This window comes from Culex pipiens, chromosome 3, assembly GCF_016801865.2.
Source record: "Culex pipiens pallens isolate TS chromosome 3, TS_CPP_V2, whole genome shotgun sequence".
NCBI lineage: Eukaryota > Metazoa > Arthropoda > Insecta > Diptera > Culicidae > Culex > Culex pipiens.
In genome coordinates, this window is record NC_068939.1 from 78,981,987 (window position 1) to 78,998,535 (window position 16,549).

A 16,549-nucleotide genomic window follows, 5' to 3' on the forward strand; every position below is an offset into this window, starting at 1 on the left:
GCAAACTCGCGGATAATCACGGTAAATTACGGCGAAAAAATCGAAAAGTTTGAAGAGCTCCAAACACTTGACTGTTGCTTGCTGGTGTTGCCAGTCCCGATGATGAATTTAAGAGCGAGTCCACGAGCAAAGCATACCCATCTCGCATCGACCTCACCAATCTGCCTGAAATTTTCAGGGGTTGTTTGTACTTATAAAACTAGCATCTGGCCAAAATATGAGCACTCTAGGTCAACGGGAAGTGGGGCAAATCGGGACACTAAGTTTGAAGGTTTAAAAACGTCAAAAATCTTAAAAAGGCTATAACTTTGAAAAAATTCAATTTAATTTCAAAATTCAAAATGCATCTGAAAGAGCTTAAAAAATGCAACAAAATGCAGGGTAGAGCATCCAAATTGGTCAAACCTTAAGGGAGTTATTGGCATTTTAGTGAAAAAATAGCATAATTTTCAAACTCAAATAAAAAAATGTTCCATCCAGATATCAACTCAATTCGACCTGCAGCTTGTAGGGGACATCTGGGACTACCATTTGAAACTAAGAACGCTTTGGGTAAGGCAGTTTAACATATTAAATAGACACTTTTACTTTTAGTGAATTTTTTGGTCGTAAATTTTTGCTCCGGGGACCCCTTAGAACAAATTATTCGGTGATAATTTCACCATATTCGTGTTTCTGAGACAATTTTACAATAGAAACATGCATAAAAATGATTATTTTCATCCATTTTAACCCTTTAAAAAATAAAAGTTAAAACAAATTTTTGAATCACATTTATTGAAAATCAAGTTCGTTTCCAAGGATACTAGATGACACCAGAAAAAATGCAGCTTCTTAATTTTTTTTAACTTTCATTTTTTAAAGGGTTAAAATGGATGAAAATAAACATTTGTGTGCATGTTTCTAATATAAAATTGTCTCAGGAACACGAATATGGTGAAATTATCATCGAAAAATTTGATCTAAGGGGTCTCCGGAGCAAAAATTTACGACCAAAAAATTCACTAAAAGTAAAAGTGTCTATTTAATATGTTAAACTGCCTTACCCAAAGCGTTCTTAGTTTCAAATGGTAGTCCCAGATGTCCCCTACAAGCTGCAGGTCGAACCGAGTTGATATCTGGATGGAACATTTTTTTATTTGAGTTTGAAAATTATGCTATTTTTTCACTAAAATGCCAATAACTCCCTTTAGGTTTGACCAATTTGGATGCTCTACCCTGCATTTTGTTGCATTTTCGAAGCCCTTTCAGATGCATTTTGAATTTTGAAATTAAATTGAATTTTGCCTAAGTAATAGCCTTTTTAAGATTTTTGACGTTTTTAAACCTTCAAACTTAGTGTCCCGATTTGCCCCACTTCCCGTTGACCTAGAGTGCTCATATTTTGGCCAGATGCTAGTTTTATATGTACAAACAACCCCTGAAAATTTCAGGCAGATTGGTGAGGTCCAAACGACGTCCCATACAAAGGGGTATGCCCTGTTCGTGGACTCGCTCTTAAGAATTTAAGAATTTTTAATCCGACTCACTGTACCGCTGGAACAGAACCCAGATTTCACCCAACTTTTCAGCAATCCCTCACAAGCGTGACAAACGTCACTGTGGCGCGAAGCAACAACAAAAACACGCTCACCTCTCTTCGCGTACATCACCTTGACTTGGCCGTCGTCGCGCACGAAGAAGCGAGACGTCATAAAAATCAGCCACAAGAAAAAAACAAACCAAATGGTGGCGGGTGCGAGCTGAAACTAAAATTATTTTATTCGTCGCGTTTTCGATTCTAATTTCGAGTAAATTGCGCTTAATCGTAGTGTTTAACCGTTCAGCAAGTGACGGGTGATGGAGTGTTAACGAAGTAGAAGCTGGAAGTGGCTCAATCCTGAAACGCATTTTGTGGAAAGGGGAAAAAATCATTGACGGAACTCCTCGGCGGAGATTGTGTAGGGGCAGGGTGGCGGATGCGGTCTTGGCAAATAAAAATAAAGCAAAGAAGAGAGCAAAATAGTCGGACGTCGAGAAAAAATCGCCTAATAATTGTTGCTCGCCAATTGGCACACACAATATGGCACAGGAAAAGAAGCACTAGCGGGCCCCGAACAGTGCAAAACTTCCGGGAGACCTCCGGGAAGATTCCCCGTGCAAGTGACGAGACGACGTGGTGAACGAGTGTGTGTGCGTGTCGGTGTCGGTGGGTGTGTTTCTGGTGGAGGCAAGGAAAATCCACGAAGAAATTAGAGCACATCACATCATCATCTTCGTCGAGTAGTGTGGTGTCTGGCTGGGTTGGCCTGTCGAGGTGGGGCCCGTCAGAGAAGGGCGGAGGTTGTAGAAAAACGGGATAATACATCATCGGGAAAACCTGCATTTGTCCCTAATTCTTTAAAAGATTAAAAAAAAAAAAATAGTGAAGAAAGTGTTCGTTAGTTGAAAGGAAGAAAACACGACTTCTGGAGCGGATTCTGGAAGAAAGTGCGAAGGACCAGGTTTTTCGAAGAGCTAAGAAGAGCCATGGCTGACCAAAACGAAAAGATCCTGCACAGGCTGCTGGCCATCGACGGGAATAATGAATGTGCCGATTGTGCAGCGAAACGTAAGTTGTTGTTTATTTCATTTTCGAGACTAGATCCAGAACATGTACAATTTTGAGAAAAAAACGCAGGAAGCTTGAGGATCTATTTTTTTTATTGTTGATAATATTATCGTCTGACGATAACGATAATCTATCGTTATCGTTATTTCGATAATTCTATCGGCGATAATCTTATCGCCGATAATGGACGATGATTAATTTTCAAAATCTTTCTAAAATCGATTAATTCAACCATATCATGTTAAATTTTCAATGCTTTCACCAAGAATATATTTTTTGAAAATGTAGTTATTTTCAAACTAAAAATATGTACTCAAAATTGTTCACAAAATACTGCATTTTTCGAGAATACTAAAAAATTTATAATTTGCAAAATGGGTATCAAACGAATTGAAATTTTGTATGCTTTTTCAATTTATTAGAGGTTTTTTTTTGGAAAAAAACTAAAATTTTCACAAATAACCGTATTTTTTTGAAAATACTCAAATTTTCGAAATTTGCAATATGGGTATCAAACAAGTTGAAATTTCGTATGTTTTTTTTTTAATTTATTAGAGTTTTCTTTTTTGAAATTACTACACTGTCGTTCTACGCATAATTGTCCTATGTCCAAAAAAGTGCAACTGAGAAAAACGCGATTAAAATTTTTCGACCGTTTTTTTGTGTTTCTACGCATAATTGTGCCGTGGGTCCCTTTTTACCCCATAAGTCCCTAATCGTCCCAGTTAGCAGTTTATCACTATTATTTGTAATCCTCTTGCTATACAATATGTAGACAAGACACAATGCTTCGTAGAACTGATAATTTAGTGGGACGATTATGCAAGCAATTATGCGTAGAAGTACAACGATGGGACAAACAGACTTGGTGTTGCTTTCAATGAGTTTCCGAACAAAGTACTAGATTTTATGTGTTTTTCGAAAATTAAACGTTAAACTAAACCTAAAAATGACAAAAAGTCAGAATCGACCAAAAATGACATGGGACAATTATTCGTAGAACTGCAGTACATTTTTCACAAATTACCGTATTTTTAGCATGAGCATGAGCATGGTTGAATTTTTCACAAATTTACGTATTTTTTTCGAAAATACTCAAATTTAAGAAATATGCAATATGGGTATCATACGAAACAATGTTTTTTTATGCTTCATACATACACTCAAATTGTGGATGCTTCATAGAAAATTTTACGTCGTTTGATACCGTAAACTGGGGTCAATTGGGACACATGGGGCGAATTAGGACAGCAGTTTTAACCATGTTGGAGCACAATATTTTGATTTTTCTGGATGGTTTCGGTTAGAACAGACTCAGGCCAACAAAATGTGTTCATCCATTTCCAAATTTAAAAGCTTTAAGTGCTCTAGCAACTGCTGTCCCTATTCAGACTGTAGTCCCGATTCACCCCAGATTACGATACACATATTGCATGTTTCGAAAATTTGAGTATTTTCGAAAAAATACGGTATTCTGTGATAATTTTAGTATTTCACAAAAAAAAAAAACTCTAATCAAGTGAAAAAGCAAAACAAATATCGCTTCGTTTGAAACCCATATTGCAAATTTGAAAAAAATTGAGTATTTTCGAAAAATACGGTAATTTATGAAACTGTTTAAATTTTGCAAAAAAAAAAAAACTTAAATAGAGTGAAAATGCATAGAAAATTTCGCTTCGTTTGATACCCATATTTCAAAATATATACATATTCAAGTACTTTCAAAAAATACGGAATTTTGTGAAAAAAATAGTTTTTTTTAAATACTCTATTGATGTAAAAAAGCAAAGTAAATTTGTCTTATTGTAGGGTGAAACAATTAATGTGTTTATGTTAATCGTTGCTCGTATAAGCCTTTTTTGTGTTTATGGAAGCAGTTGCACTAAAGTTTAACATTTCAGAATGGTCTTAACATCCAAATGTTCAACCCTTGAAAATTGGACACCGAGTTGCGGCTGAGGACAAAAGCAAAGGCCAGCAGAGCCAACCAAGACCCCTACACAATCCCCCTTCCCTTCCCACGCCTTGTCTTTAACATCAATCCCTTCCCTACTAACCCCGAGTAGGCCGCGGGTAATCGGCTCCCCTCCCACTAACATTTACCCACAAGATCCTCTGTAATTATTAAGGGGTTACATACATGTAGAAAATCACAAAATTTCATATTACAGAAAATTTATTAAATCCACTTAAAAGATGATTTTCAATCACTCCTGAAAGTTTCATGAATATATTTCATGATTTAACTGAGTTAGAGACGATTTAAGCTCAGAATTTTGCCATGCGCAAAGCCAACTGTCTAACTTTCTGAGCGTTTTTCTCTGAACACCAAGTTGATTTACGGGTGCCACGATATCTCGAGATGGGACGGACCAAATTGGCTGAAATTTTGGGTGAAGACTCCCAAGATATGTCCCGTGTGCATGACGAAGCCCGATTTTTAAATTTTTAATTTTAAAAATATACAAAAATCAAAAACTGGCGATTTTTTATATGAAAAACAGAAAAATATTTTTATCTTTTTTTTTAAATAAACTTTTTGAAAATCGGCCTTCGTCATGCACACGGGACCGGTTTAACGAGTCTTCACCAAAATTTTGAGCCGATTTGGTCGAAGCAATGTTGAGATATCGTGGCACCCGTTTTCTAAAACTGCTAACTTCAAATAGCTATATCTCGGCAATGATACAACCAAATGTCTTCAAATTTGTTTTGTTAATAGATGAAAATGTTTATTTTAATGACCTGAAAACAGATTTTGAAAAAAGTTTAATTGTGTGCTCAAACCAAATCGACCTCTGACATTTTTTCCGATTTACATGTATGTAACCCCTTAAATAAATTCACCGTTAAAATTAAAAAATAATTTAAAAATTTTACTTATTGATACAAGTGCTAAAATGTTTAACATTCACAAAAAAAAGTTTGCAAAAAAAAAACATATTTTACAAATTATTTTTAAGTTACTACCGCCAACTAGGAAAAAACAGTCTAAATAGGTAAGGAGATTTTAGAACAATAAATTAAAAAAATCGGTGTTCTGTGAAATTGTTTTGTTCTGTTCCTGTTTTAACCAAAGTAATTCAAAACATCATGCAAAAAAAAAAATACTAAATAGCTGTCTTAATTCGTTTAATTTGTCCTGATTTGCCTTAACTACCAGTGCTTGATGAAACATAATTTGATTTGATTTTTTTTCAACTTTTAAATCATGAATATAAGTAGATATATCAATCTTTTAAAAATATTTAAAATCAAATATGAAATATTTAAAGCGCTAGGCATTTTGCAGATCGGTAAACTAAAATTTAAACAGTTTTCCCTAATAAACTAAATTAATGCTGATATATGCCGAATACAAATTATAATGCTTTAAAATTATTATCGATTCTGAGGTATTCAACTGTTCATATATTTCCACAACCAAATCAGAATTTCCAGACAAAAAATTGTTTTTTTCGGGAATTCCCGGGACAAATAATAAAAATCCCGGGATTCGGGAATTCCCGGTTCTGGAAAAATCCTGGGATTTTTGTCCTGGGAATTCCCGGGATGGACGCACTATTTTTTTTTCCTTTTTTCACTTTGCAGTGGAACTCTTAGGCGTTTTTTTCTCTTCAAAGCGTGTTTTCTGGGCAACCTTTTCAAGAAAAAATAGTCATCGCTACTTTTAACAGTTTCTGATAGAAAATTTTCTCAGCTTTCCATTGCTTCGAAGAGCGAAATGTTTTATCGAGAAATTCGTGAGATATCTAGTTTTTAAACTGGTTTGTAGAAGGTTGTATATCAGAAAACTTTTTTTTAATTTCGTTTTAACTAGATATTTTAATTTGTGAGATTTAACTATTCAGAAAATAACATATTACCGTATTTTAATATAATTTCAATAAGCATAAATGGAATTTTACAAAACACGATGTTATTGCTACTTTTAAATGAATTTTCAACAGTAAAACATTTAATTGAAAATGACAAGTGTAATTTTAAGTCCATTTTTGATTTCAAAGTTTGAATTTATTCATAAAAATTTAACAATACACTTAACAATCAAAAACTACGGAAATTTCAGCTTTATCAGTTAAATCAGAGCAAACAGTGATATTTGTACACAAAAATGATGTAATAATCTATTAATTTTGTGTCAAAATTATATTTAAATAAGGTTTTATGATTTCAATTTCAAAAAAAATCTTACATATTCAAAAACTCAGTCAAAACTAAACTTTCAAAAATGTTTAGCGATTTGCCACTTTCTACAAAGTAGTTTCTTGTCTTTTTTGATGAGTAATTGACACATAAAACACACTTTTTGACAAATGTTTTAAAAGTTTACAATAAATAATGAAGCAATTTAAAAAAAACTTTAAAGGATTTTTTAGAAATTTTTTGATTTAATATTTCGCTTTTTGGAGCAAAGGAAAGCTGATTTCCAAAACACTATTTATATTATACGTGAAGGTGCGTCCAGAAGGCCGAGTGATTGTAGAATCTTTCCTCAGTCAACAAGGCAAAAAAAACTATTGAACCATTATTCATTCAAACATAAATAGATTTATATATAAACTTGTGCAATTTGGTGCTAAGATTCTTTTTCTTTTATGAAACAATAAATCATAAAAAACACTTTAAACTTCGAACAGCCTTATTTTACGCAGAACGTGTAAACAAGAAAGGCAGTTTTATAGCATTGCAGAACAGCAAAATAATAATAAATAAGTGGCACACACACACACACACACACACACACACACACACACACACACACACACACACACACACACGAAAGAACGCCGCACGGGGGAAACGGGAAACCAGCAACATATCCATCATAAACACGCCAACCAACCGCGAACAGTCAACCAATAACAAACAACACGCAAGAAGAACGCGGCCAAAGTGTGCGAAGAAAGATGGTAACAAAAACAACAACAAAAATAATTCTAAATTCTGGAGTCCGTTAACCTCTTGCTTGCTTGCTCCGCCGTCTTTTATTTTTCATTATTCTTATACAAACATGGACCATTCAGTCCACCAAAGTGATGATGCATCAGTTGTTTGTTTGTTTGTTTGTTTGTTTGTTGAAATTGTGGTGATTTTTTCATTGATTAAATTTTAGCATCAAAACACTTCTTATGATTTTCATTAGTTTGTTGTTTCGTTTGTTAATTTTAATTAATAAAAATTTATGTCTATTATTCTCGAAATTGTTGCTTCCTTAATTTAGCTCTTTCTACATTCAAATTAATTTTCCAGTACACAGCAAAAAAAAAGTGTAAATTTGGAAGCTGTAATTATAGAAGGTTGAATATTGCCTCTTTTATGATGTAATTTTACCTCAATTTTGACTGAAAATGCGACATTACATCAGAATAGTGGTAAAATGACACATTCTCAGAGGTAAAATTACACCTTTTTTCTGACATAAAAGATGTACTCCTTTCCAGATGTAATATTACCATGATTTTTTTTTTCTGTGTATGAATAGAGGTAAAATTACATTAAAAACATGTAAATTTCCACCATTAGTTTTTCCATAACAGAGTTGCCAAAACACCAAAACTATTCAACTCTTCAAATTAACTTTTTCGTTAAATTTATTTTTGCTCCGAAAACATATGTAATTAACCAATATGGACGGACACGAGGCTTCTTCCGTCGAAATGCGGATTGACGTCACAAATGGGCCAGCGAACCCCAGCCCAGCAGCAGCAGCAGGTTCGTTTTTTGTTGGTCAGTTTGGTTTTGTTATCGCCCCCAGAAAAGAATAACTTGGAAGGGTAAAGGGTTATGCTGCTGATGATCCGGGCGTTGATTCATCATGTCCGTTTCGGACTTGCGGGCTTAAAATTCGAAGAAACATTTCCATTTTAGATTGGAACAGGGGGAGGAGGGCAAAGTAAAGAAAAAGATGGGGAATCTATTAGCGTTAATCACCGGTATCCGTGCTGGACCATTACCCACTATCTAACTCTTCGGTTTCCTCTCTTTACTCTCCACTTTCAGATCCCGAGTGGGCCTCGTACAATATTGGAATATTTCTGTGCACGCGATGCTGCGCCGTCCACCGGAATATGGGCGCTCACATTTCCAAGGTGAAGCACCTGAAGCTGGACAAGTGGGAAGACAGCCAGCTGGAGCGGATGATCGAGGTCGGAAACAAGGCGTCGAAGCTCAAGTACGAGCAGCGCGTTCCGGCCTGCTACCGGCGCCCGCGCGAGAATGATCCACAGTAAGTTATAGCCAGTTTACCTTTTTTCTTAAAATGCCAAATGCTACCAAGGGTACCCCCTTTTGTCGCATAGACCGAAGTATGTTATCTAAGGAAATTTCCCTTGCTATATTCGAATCCATCAATGTTAGTTTTGCCATTTTTTTTTCGAAAAATCATGATTTTATAAAATCAAGTTTGTAATCGAAGTACTCTACATAAATTTCGATATCGTGCACCGTTTTCGAGATTCAAGAAAAACAAGGATGCATTGATTTTTTAAGTGACAATTACTTAGCAAATATGTGGCCATTATCAATGTAAAAAAATGAAAGCATCGAGAAATGATCCGATATTTTAATAATGCAGTACTTGTTCGGTAACTGGGCTGAGAACGTAGCCCAGTCCCCGAATGCTGCTCGCCAACTGGGCTGAACGAAAAATAACGAGGGGACCACCGATGCATAATATTTTCCTGATGAAATATAAAAATAAAAGTTACTCAAATTTATTTACAATGCTTACTTTTCATATTTCTTTAATTGTGACTTGAAATTAAATAAAAGTTTGAAAAAAGTTTTTTTTTATTGAACAGGCTTTTGGCATCCATTAACCCCTCTGTCATTTCGGTTTGTTTTGGTTTTTTGACGTTTTTCTGCATTTTAGCTATACTACTGTACATATTAAAATTAACCATAACATTTAAAATGCTCGGAAATAAATGATTTTGAGCCTTTTTTTAGGAAATATTCTGATCTATTTTGAACTTACGAGAGAAAATGATAACTTTTACAGGTAAAAAAACAAAAACATTTTTGTGAAATGCTATGGAATCATACTGACCATGGTAGAGAAGTGTTCAAAGTACTTCAAGAAGAAGTTTTCATAAAATTTAGAAAGGTTTGAATGGTTAGTTAACTATAATTAGGAAAATGTTGATGAATAGAATTATTTTAGTATTCTCTAAGTGTCATAATTTTCTCAATTAACATGACTTCGAATCGCAAAACGTAATGCATTTTTGTATTCTTTGGACAATTTTCCATTAGGAGAAGGTAAAATAAGTTGTGTAAATAATAAATATTATGTGTTTTTGAATAATAATTCAAAAAAAACTTCAAATTTATAGGCATTTTCAGTAGAACAAATTTCATATAAAATGTGAAAACTTTTGATTCGTGCTTAGAATTCAGTTTAGAATGCTATATGAATCGATATTTTTTTAAATATTTTATACGAATTTTAAGGAAAAAATTGCGATTTTTTATAATTTTACCTAAAATTTATATGTGTTTTGTTAAAAAGCTTATAAACTCAGTTAAATAAATAAAAACAATAATTTTTGTTTCATAAAACTTTATTACAGACCTTAGCTATGATAAATTCGACGTAAAAATAAAATTTGAAAACCTTAAATAAAATTCAACAAGAAAGTCTATGACTATCTAAGTCACCCCGGAATCCAAAATAAGAATTTTCAACACAACTATTTTTTAAGTCACTTTTAGAAAAACTTTTTTTCAATGATAGTGCATGGACCTTGTGTGGCCTACCCCAGTACATGTTTTAAAAATTATAATCTTGAGAAAAACCTTAACAGTTGGAAAATATTTTAAAAATAAATTTAAATCCAATCAATGTCACCCCGGTTTACGGTACTTTTGTACTCGACCCTCTCCGATTTCAATGAAACTTTGTAGACATGTGATCGTAGGCTTATTCGTAAATTAAAAATTACTGTATCTTGAAGTCGTTGCATCGTGTGTGGTGGTCAAAGATAAACTTGTAGGATATTGCACGGGCTTTTTGAAAAAAAAAAAAATACCTACACTGAAAGAAAAATACGCGCCCTTTCCATGATTTTTTTTCTTATTTTTATTTCTAAAAGTAAAATTTTAGGGTGACTTCACGTTTTTTTTTCGTTTAAAATTGGAGAGGAAATAGCATGAATGTTACAAAAATACTCACTAAAAATAAAGGATGTTCTGTCTCTCTTTAAAAAATACAAAAAAAAAATTACTTTTTTTATAGTTTTTATAGTTTAAATTTCATGGTACGTTTCTAAATCGTACCATGGGTTTTGAACACTTTGTTCGAGGTTCCCATTTTCATGAACGCTTGTTCACGATTTTGGGAACTCTTTTTTCTCCGTGCAAGTCCAATACTTGTAAAGTTACAGCGATTTTAAAAATAAAAACAAACTCAATTTCCCAAAATATTTATTTTTTGATTTTCGAGATTTTTTGAACTTTTCAAAAAAATATTTTAATATAAGAGGTCGCTCATGGTCACTATTTTTAAAAACCGAAAAACTGCAAATATTTTGCTAAAATCAAACTTTCGGTGGCTATATCTTGAAATCGGAGCTTCTTATAAAAAAAATTGTAAAATAGTTCACGATTGCAAATTCAATTTTGCATTAAAAATAATTTCAGATTTGTTTTTGCATAAAATTTCCATTTTTTACAAAAATCACTATTTTTTCAAAAAATCATTACTCGGCGGCAGATTTTTTGACCATGTTTCTCTATAGCTCAAAAGTTGCGGATTTTAGTCCTCTAAAACATATAAAAAAATCTCGAAAATCAAAAAAAATACGTATTTTGGGAAATTGAGTTTTAGTAAAAAAAAGTTGATTAAAAAATCTGCAATTTTTTTCCGTGAACCTATTTTTTTCTCAATTGTCCTCAACAATACCTACAACTTTGCCGAAGACACCAAATTGATCAGAAAATTCACTCAAAAGTTACAGCTGTTTGAATATTTACATACCATTTTTGTATGGACAGCTGCCAAAATTGTATGGAGACTTGAATGGGTGAACCAATGACACAAAATAGCTTATTTGGTCATAGGGAAGGCCCCCACAAAGTTTGAGCCAAATCAAAAAATAAAAAAAAATCCATTTCCTGTTTTGGTAGAGAATTGCTCAAATACTTTTTCAATCTAATCCAATCTGTTCTTTTTTTCATGGCAATTTGACATAGTTTCTACAATATAAATTTTATTTATGTTCATTTAAAATGATGAGCTTCAATTTGAAAAAAAAAAAAATTGTGGCCATCTGTCAATCTGATTTTTCTAGTATTTAATTTTTTACGGAATATCTATTCTATTTTCTGATGCCATTTTTCAATTATTATTTTATGAATAAAAGATCATGAAAAATTAATATTTAATTGATTCTGAATTATTTGTTATTTAGAATAGCACAGATTGAATTTCGAGCAGAAAACATTTGTTATAAATGTAAATTTGAAAAAAAAAAGACAAATAAAATCAGAATAATATGTTCAATAACACTGATCTGTGTTTGTGGGGACCCTGAAGTGTTTAAGCATTTTTTTTATTGCTACTTAAATTGCTGTTTTAAAACTCGTTCATGCCTGAATTTCATTAAAATATTTTTTTGGTTGATGATGGGAAAATGATTTCGATCATACGAAAATTATAGGCTAGTTTTGGAAGTTTTGACTCATCAAGCCTGAAAGGGTTAAATGTGAAAATTTGATCTCAAGCTATTTTTTTTTAAAATTTAGACATTTATATAATATTTATTTAACGGGCTAAAGGGCCAGCCAATGATCATTTTTCAAAAGCTGTCGCGTTCCGGAGCTTTGGCAGCCCTGTTTTAAGCAATACCTTCATCTTTACCAAAAACACTGAATCGATCAGGAAATCCGTTGTGAAGATACATATTTTTGAATATATTTTTTAAAGCATTTTTGTACGGTGTAATAAAGTTGTATGAAAAAAAAAATAGTTGTAAATTTAATGAGAGCAGCTATTTTTCAATTCCTAACATCCTAAACAACTCCCCAAAGTTAAGAAACGATTGGTTTTGTCCCCACATTGCGCAAAGCGATTGTATTTTAAACAGGAATCGAGCAAAAACAGGTTTTAGACCAGTTTTGAGGACGCTGTATCTTTTTTATAGGATATCTTTTTGAGGTTAGCACCATATTCTCACCGGAAAAGTGCTAGAGCACCGAATATGAGTTCGGTTTTAACATAGGAGCGAAATGGAGTTTAGAAAATTCAAAATCTAAAAATTGGGTTTTCCCATACACATTTTCATACAAAATTGAATCGCTTTACGCAATATGGGGGCAAAACCAATCGTTCTCAAACATTGTGGAGTTGTTTAGGATCCCAAAAGGAACTGCAAAATTGCTGTGCTGGAAAAACGATTTTGTTATGATACTCTAAGAATGCTACCAAAATTGTATGAAAATTTGTATGGACAAACATCTTTTGTCATAGAAAAAGTACTCACAAAGTTACATCTAAATAAAAAAATAAATTTCCAATAAATTCATTCATCCTTGGGATTTTTTTTCTTTATTTGGTATCGTTTTGTTGTAGGTCGTATCTAAAAATATAAAAATTGGTCGCCTGAAATAAATCCTGCCTTGAGCAACCAATATGTTATCGATGAAGTACCTTTCTCAGCATCTCAGCTCGTTAGGCACACTGACGGGCTATCTTTCTCGGTTTCCCTGCTATTCCTACTCACTCATCGCTCATTCCTTTCATTCTCTTTTATTCCAGAATCCTGACCGAGCAGTGGATCCGCGCCAAGTACGAGCGGCTCGAGTTCTGCATGAACGAGCGGCCGGCGTACACCTCCGGCCACATGGAGGGCTTCCTGATGAAGCGCGGCAAGGAGGACAGCCGCTACCAGCTGCGCAAGTTCGTCCTGTCCGAGGCGGACGACACGCTGCGGTACTTTGTGAAAGAAAAGCGCGAACCAAAGGCAATCCTAAGAATATCGGAGCTGAACGTGGTGTACGCCCCGGCCAAGATCGGCAACCCGAACTCGCTGCAGCTGACGTTCATGAAGGACGGCACGACGCGGCACATCTACGTGTACCACGACGACCCGAAGGAGATCAATAACTGGTACATGGCGATACGGTGTGCCAAGCTGCACCGGCTGCAGATTGCGTTTCCCAGCGCTTCCGAGAGTGACCTGGTGGACTACCTGACGCACGATTTTGCCCGCGAAGGTTGGCTGCTGAAGACCGGCCCGAGGACGACCGACAGTTACAAGCGGCGGTGGTTCACGCTGGACGATCGGAAGCTCATGTACCACGACGACCCGCTGGACGCGAATCCGAAGGGGGAGATCTTCCTGGGGAATCAGCTGGACGGGTACAGCATCCGGATAGGGGCTCCGGTCGGCGCCAAGGATCAGGGCTTCAGTTTTACGCTGTTTACGCCCGAACGGACGTACAATCTGTCGTCGCACAGCGAGAAGGACCGCGACGAGTGGATGGCGGTCATTCAGAAGGTGTTGGAGCGACCCCTGAGCCCGCAGGATAGTTCGAGTGAGTATACGAAAACTGGGTGGGGGACGATTTGGAGAACGAATCTTTTTTTTTTAATTACGTTGATGAGTAACTTCAATTGAGTGAGTTAATGTGCGAATGTCCAATGAGTGAGTAAGTTAGTTAGATAATAAGCATGTGAGTAAGTGAGTAAGGAAGTGAATAAGTAAGACAACGATTGAGTGACAAGTAAGTAAGCTTGTGAGTTGGTCAGTTTCCCAGTCAGTACAATTCTGGAGTTTTTTTTGAAAAGGTCCAATAAACCAAATTTCCAGTTTTTGATTTTTGGGTGTTTTTGGAACCGCCCTGAGTCATTGGTATTAAAAAACACCCAAAAAGCAAAAACTGAAAATTTGGTTTATTGGACCTTTAAAAAAAAAAAAAATCCAGAATTCGATTAAGTGAGTAAGTTTGTCTTTTTTATGAGGTTGTTTTATTTTGTGTATGTGTGTGTATTAAGTTTGTTTTAGTAAATGAGTCAAGCTGTTTTTTAATGAGCGAGTGAGGTTGTATTTTATGAGCTAGCTAGATGTTATTTTTTTGTGAGGTATATTTTTTGTGAGGTATATTTTTTTGTGGGTGATTGAGTTGGTTTTTGTGAGTGAGTGAGATTGTTTTCACTGAGTGAGATTATTTTTTGTGAGTGATTAAAGTTGTTTTTTTTTCAGAGTGAGTGTTGTTTATTTTTGAGTTAGTGAGTTGTGTTTTCTGTGGGTGAGCCATTTTTTTGTGAGCGAGTGAGTAAAATTGTTTTTTTTTTGTGAGTTAGTAAGTTTTTTTTTTAGTTCGTGAGATTGAATTTTTTGTAAGTGAGTGAGATTGTTTTTAGTGAATAAGTGTTTTTTTGTGAGTGAATGAGAATGGTTTTGTGAATGAGTGAGATTGTTTTTTTGAAAAGGCGAGATTTTTTTTGATTTAGTTAGTTTGATTTGTTTTGCGAGTGCGTGAGATTGTTTTTAGTGAATGAGTGTTGTTTTTTGTGAGTGAATGAGAATGGTTTTGTGAGTGAGATTGTGTTTTTGTTGTGAATTGTGTTTTTTTATGAGAGAGTGAGATCGTTTTCTTGTGAGTGAGTGATATTTTTTTTTTTGCATAAGTAAGATTGTTTTAAGTGAGTGAGTGTTGTTTTTTGTGAGTAAGTGAGATTGTGTTTTTTGTTGATAAGCTTTTTTTGTGAGAAGGTGGGACTGTTTTTTTTTGTGAGTAAGTGAAATTGTTTATTTGAGTGAGTGAGTGAAATTGTTTATTTCAGTGAGTGAGGATGTTTTTTTGTGAGTGAGTGGGGATGTTTTTTGGGAGTGAGTGAGGATGTTTTTTTGTGAGTAAGTGAGGATGTTTTTGTGAGTTAGTGAGGATGGTTTTTGTGAGTAAGTGAGGATGATTTTTTGTGAGGATAGTGTAAGGATAGTGTAAGGATAGTGTAAGGATAGTGTAAGGATAGTGTAAGGATAGTGTAAGGATAGTGTAAGGATAGTGTAAGGATAGTGTAAGGATAGTGTAAGGATAGTGCAAGGATAGTGTAAGGATAGTGTAAGGATAGTGTAAGGATAGTGTAAGGATAGTGTAAGGATAGTGTAGTAAGTAAGTAAGTAAGTAAGTAAGTAAGTAAGTAAGTAACTTAGTAAGTAAGTGAGTAAGTAAGTAAGTAAGTAAGTAAGTAAGTAAGTTTTTTTTACAAGTTTTTTTAAATATTGTAGACTGCCATGCCTTTTATTGAACTGGAAAAAAATATTACATGCCATTTTTCAGTTCGACATCTAAACGCAATTTAAAGTGAATCCATTCATAATTCACATTGTACATAAGTCAAGTGTAATCAATTACTTTCGATCCTGACATCCTGTTCCTTTATTTTTCTAGTATCTGCACGCCTCATCCGCAAACGTGGCGGGACCAACTCGATCAACATCTTCACCGGCAGGTAATGAACACAAATTCCCAAACAAACACACACACGCTCATATCTGAGTTCGAGATACTAGCAATAGTCCGAAATGGGGGAGAACTGTTCTGCTCTGGTCATCACACAAACACACACACACACGAATTGTGCGTGCGCGTGGCGCGCGCCTTATTTATAATCTTTACACAATTAAAAAGCAACACCTAAATACGAACACATGAACCGGACTCTAGTAATTAGTACTAAGCTAGCGAATAATTGCAAAATGCACTTGAGAGTTTGCAAAAGTCTTTTTTTGTTAGTATCCCGTTTGTTTTAGCTCTTAAGTTTAATTTATTGATCGGGTCAACCCGATCGGCGCGATTCTATTATGTGTGTGTAATTAATGACCAACAAACAAAACCATCAGGGGGAAAACGTGATCGCATAGCCAAATATCTCAATCTCTGTTCTCCCACAAGAAGAAGAAGATGATGAAAAAAGAAGGACTTGAAATGACAAACTCCGACACTGCCTGT

At 34.6% G+C, this 16,549-nt stretch overlaps 1 protein-coding gene across 1 annotated transcript; it reads left to right on the plus strand.

The window, feature by feature from the left end:
• The first annotated feature begins 1,667 nt into the window (after positions 1-1,667).
• LOC120422620 (arf-GAP with dual PH domain-containing protein 1-like) lies at positions 1,668-16,502 on the plus strand. Its single transcript, XM_039586112.2, has 4 exons — positions 1,668-2,590; positions 8,594-8,819; positions 13,350-14,128; positions 15,989-16,502. Exons 1-4 carry the CDS (start codon positions 2,509-2,511, stop codon positions 16,051-16,053), a joined length of 1,152 nt encoding a protein of 383 aa, XP_039442046.1. The 5' UTR covers positions 1,668-2,508; the 3' UTR covers positions 16,054-16,502.
• The last annotated feature ends 47 nt before the right edge of the window (positions 16,503-16,549 follow it).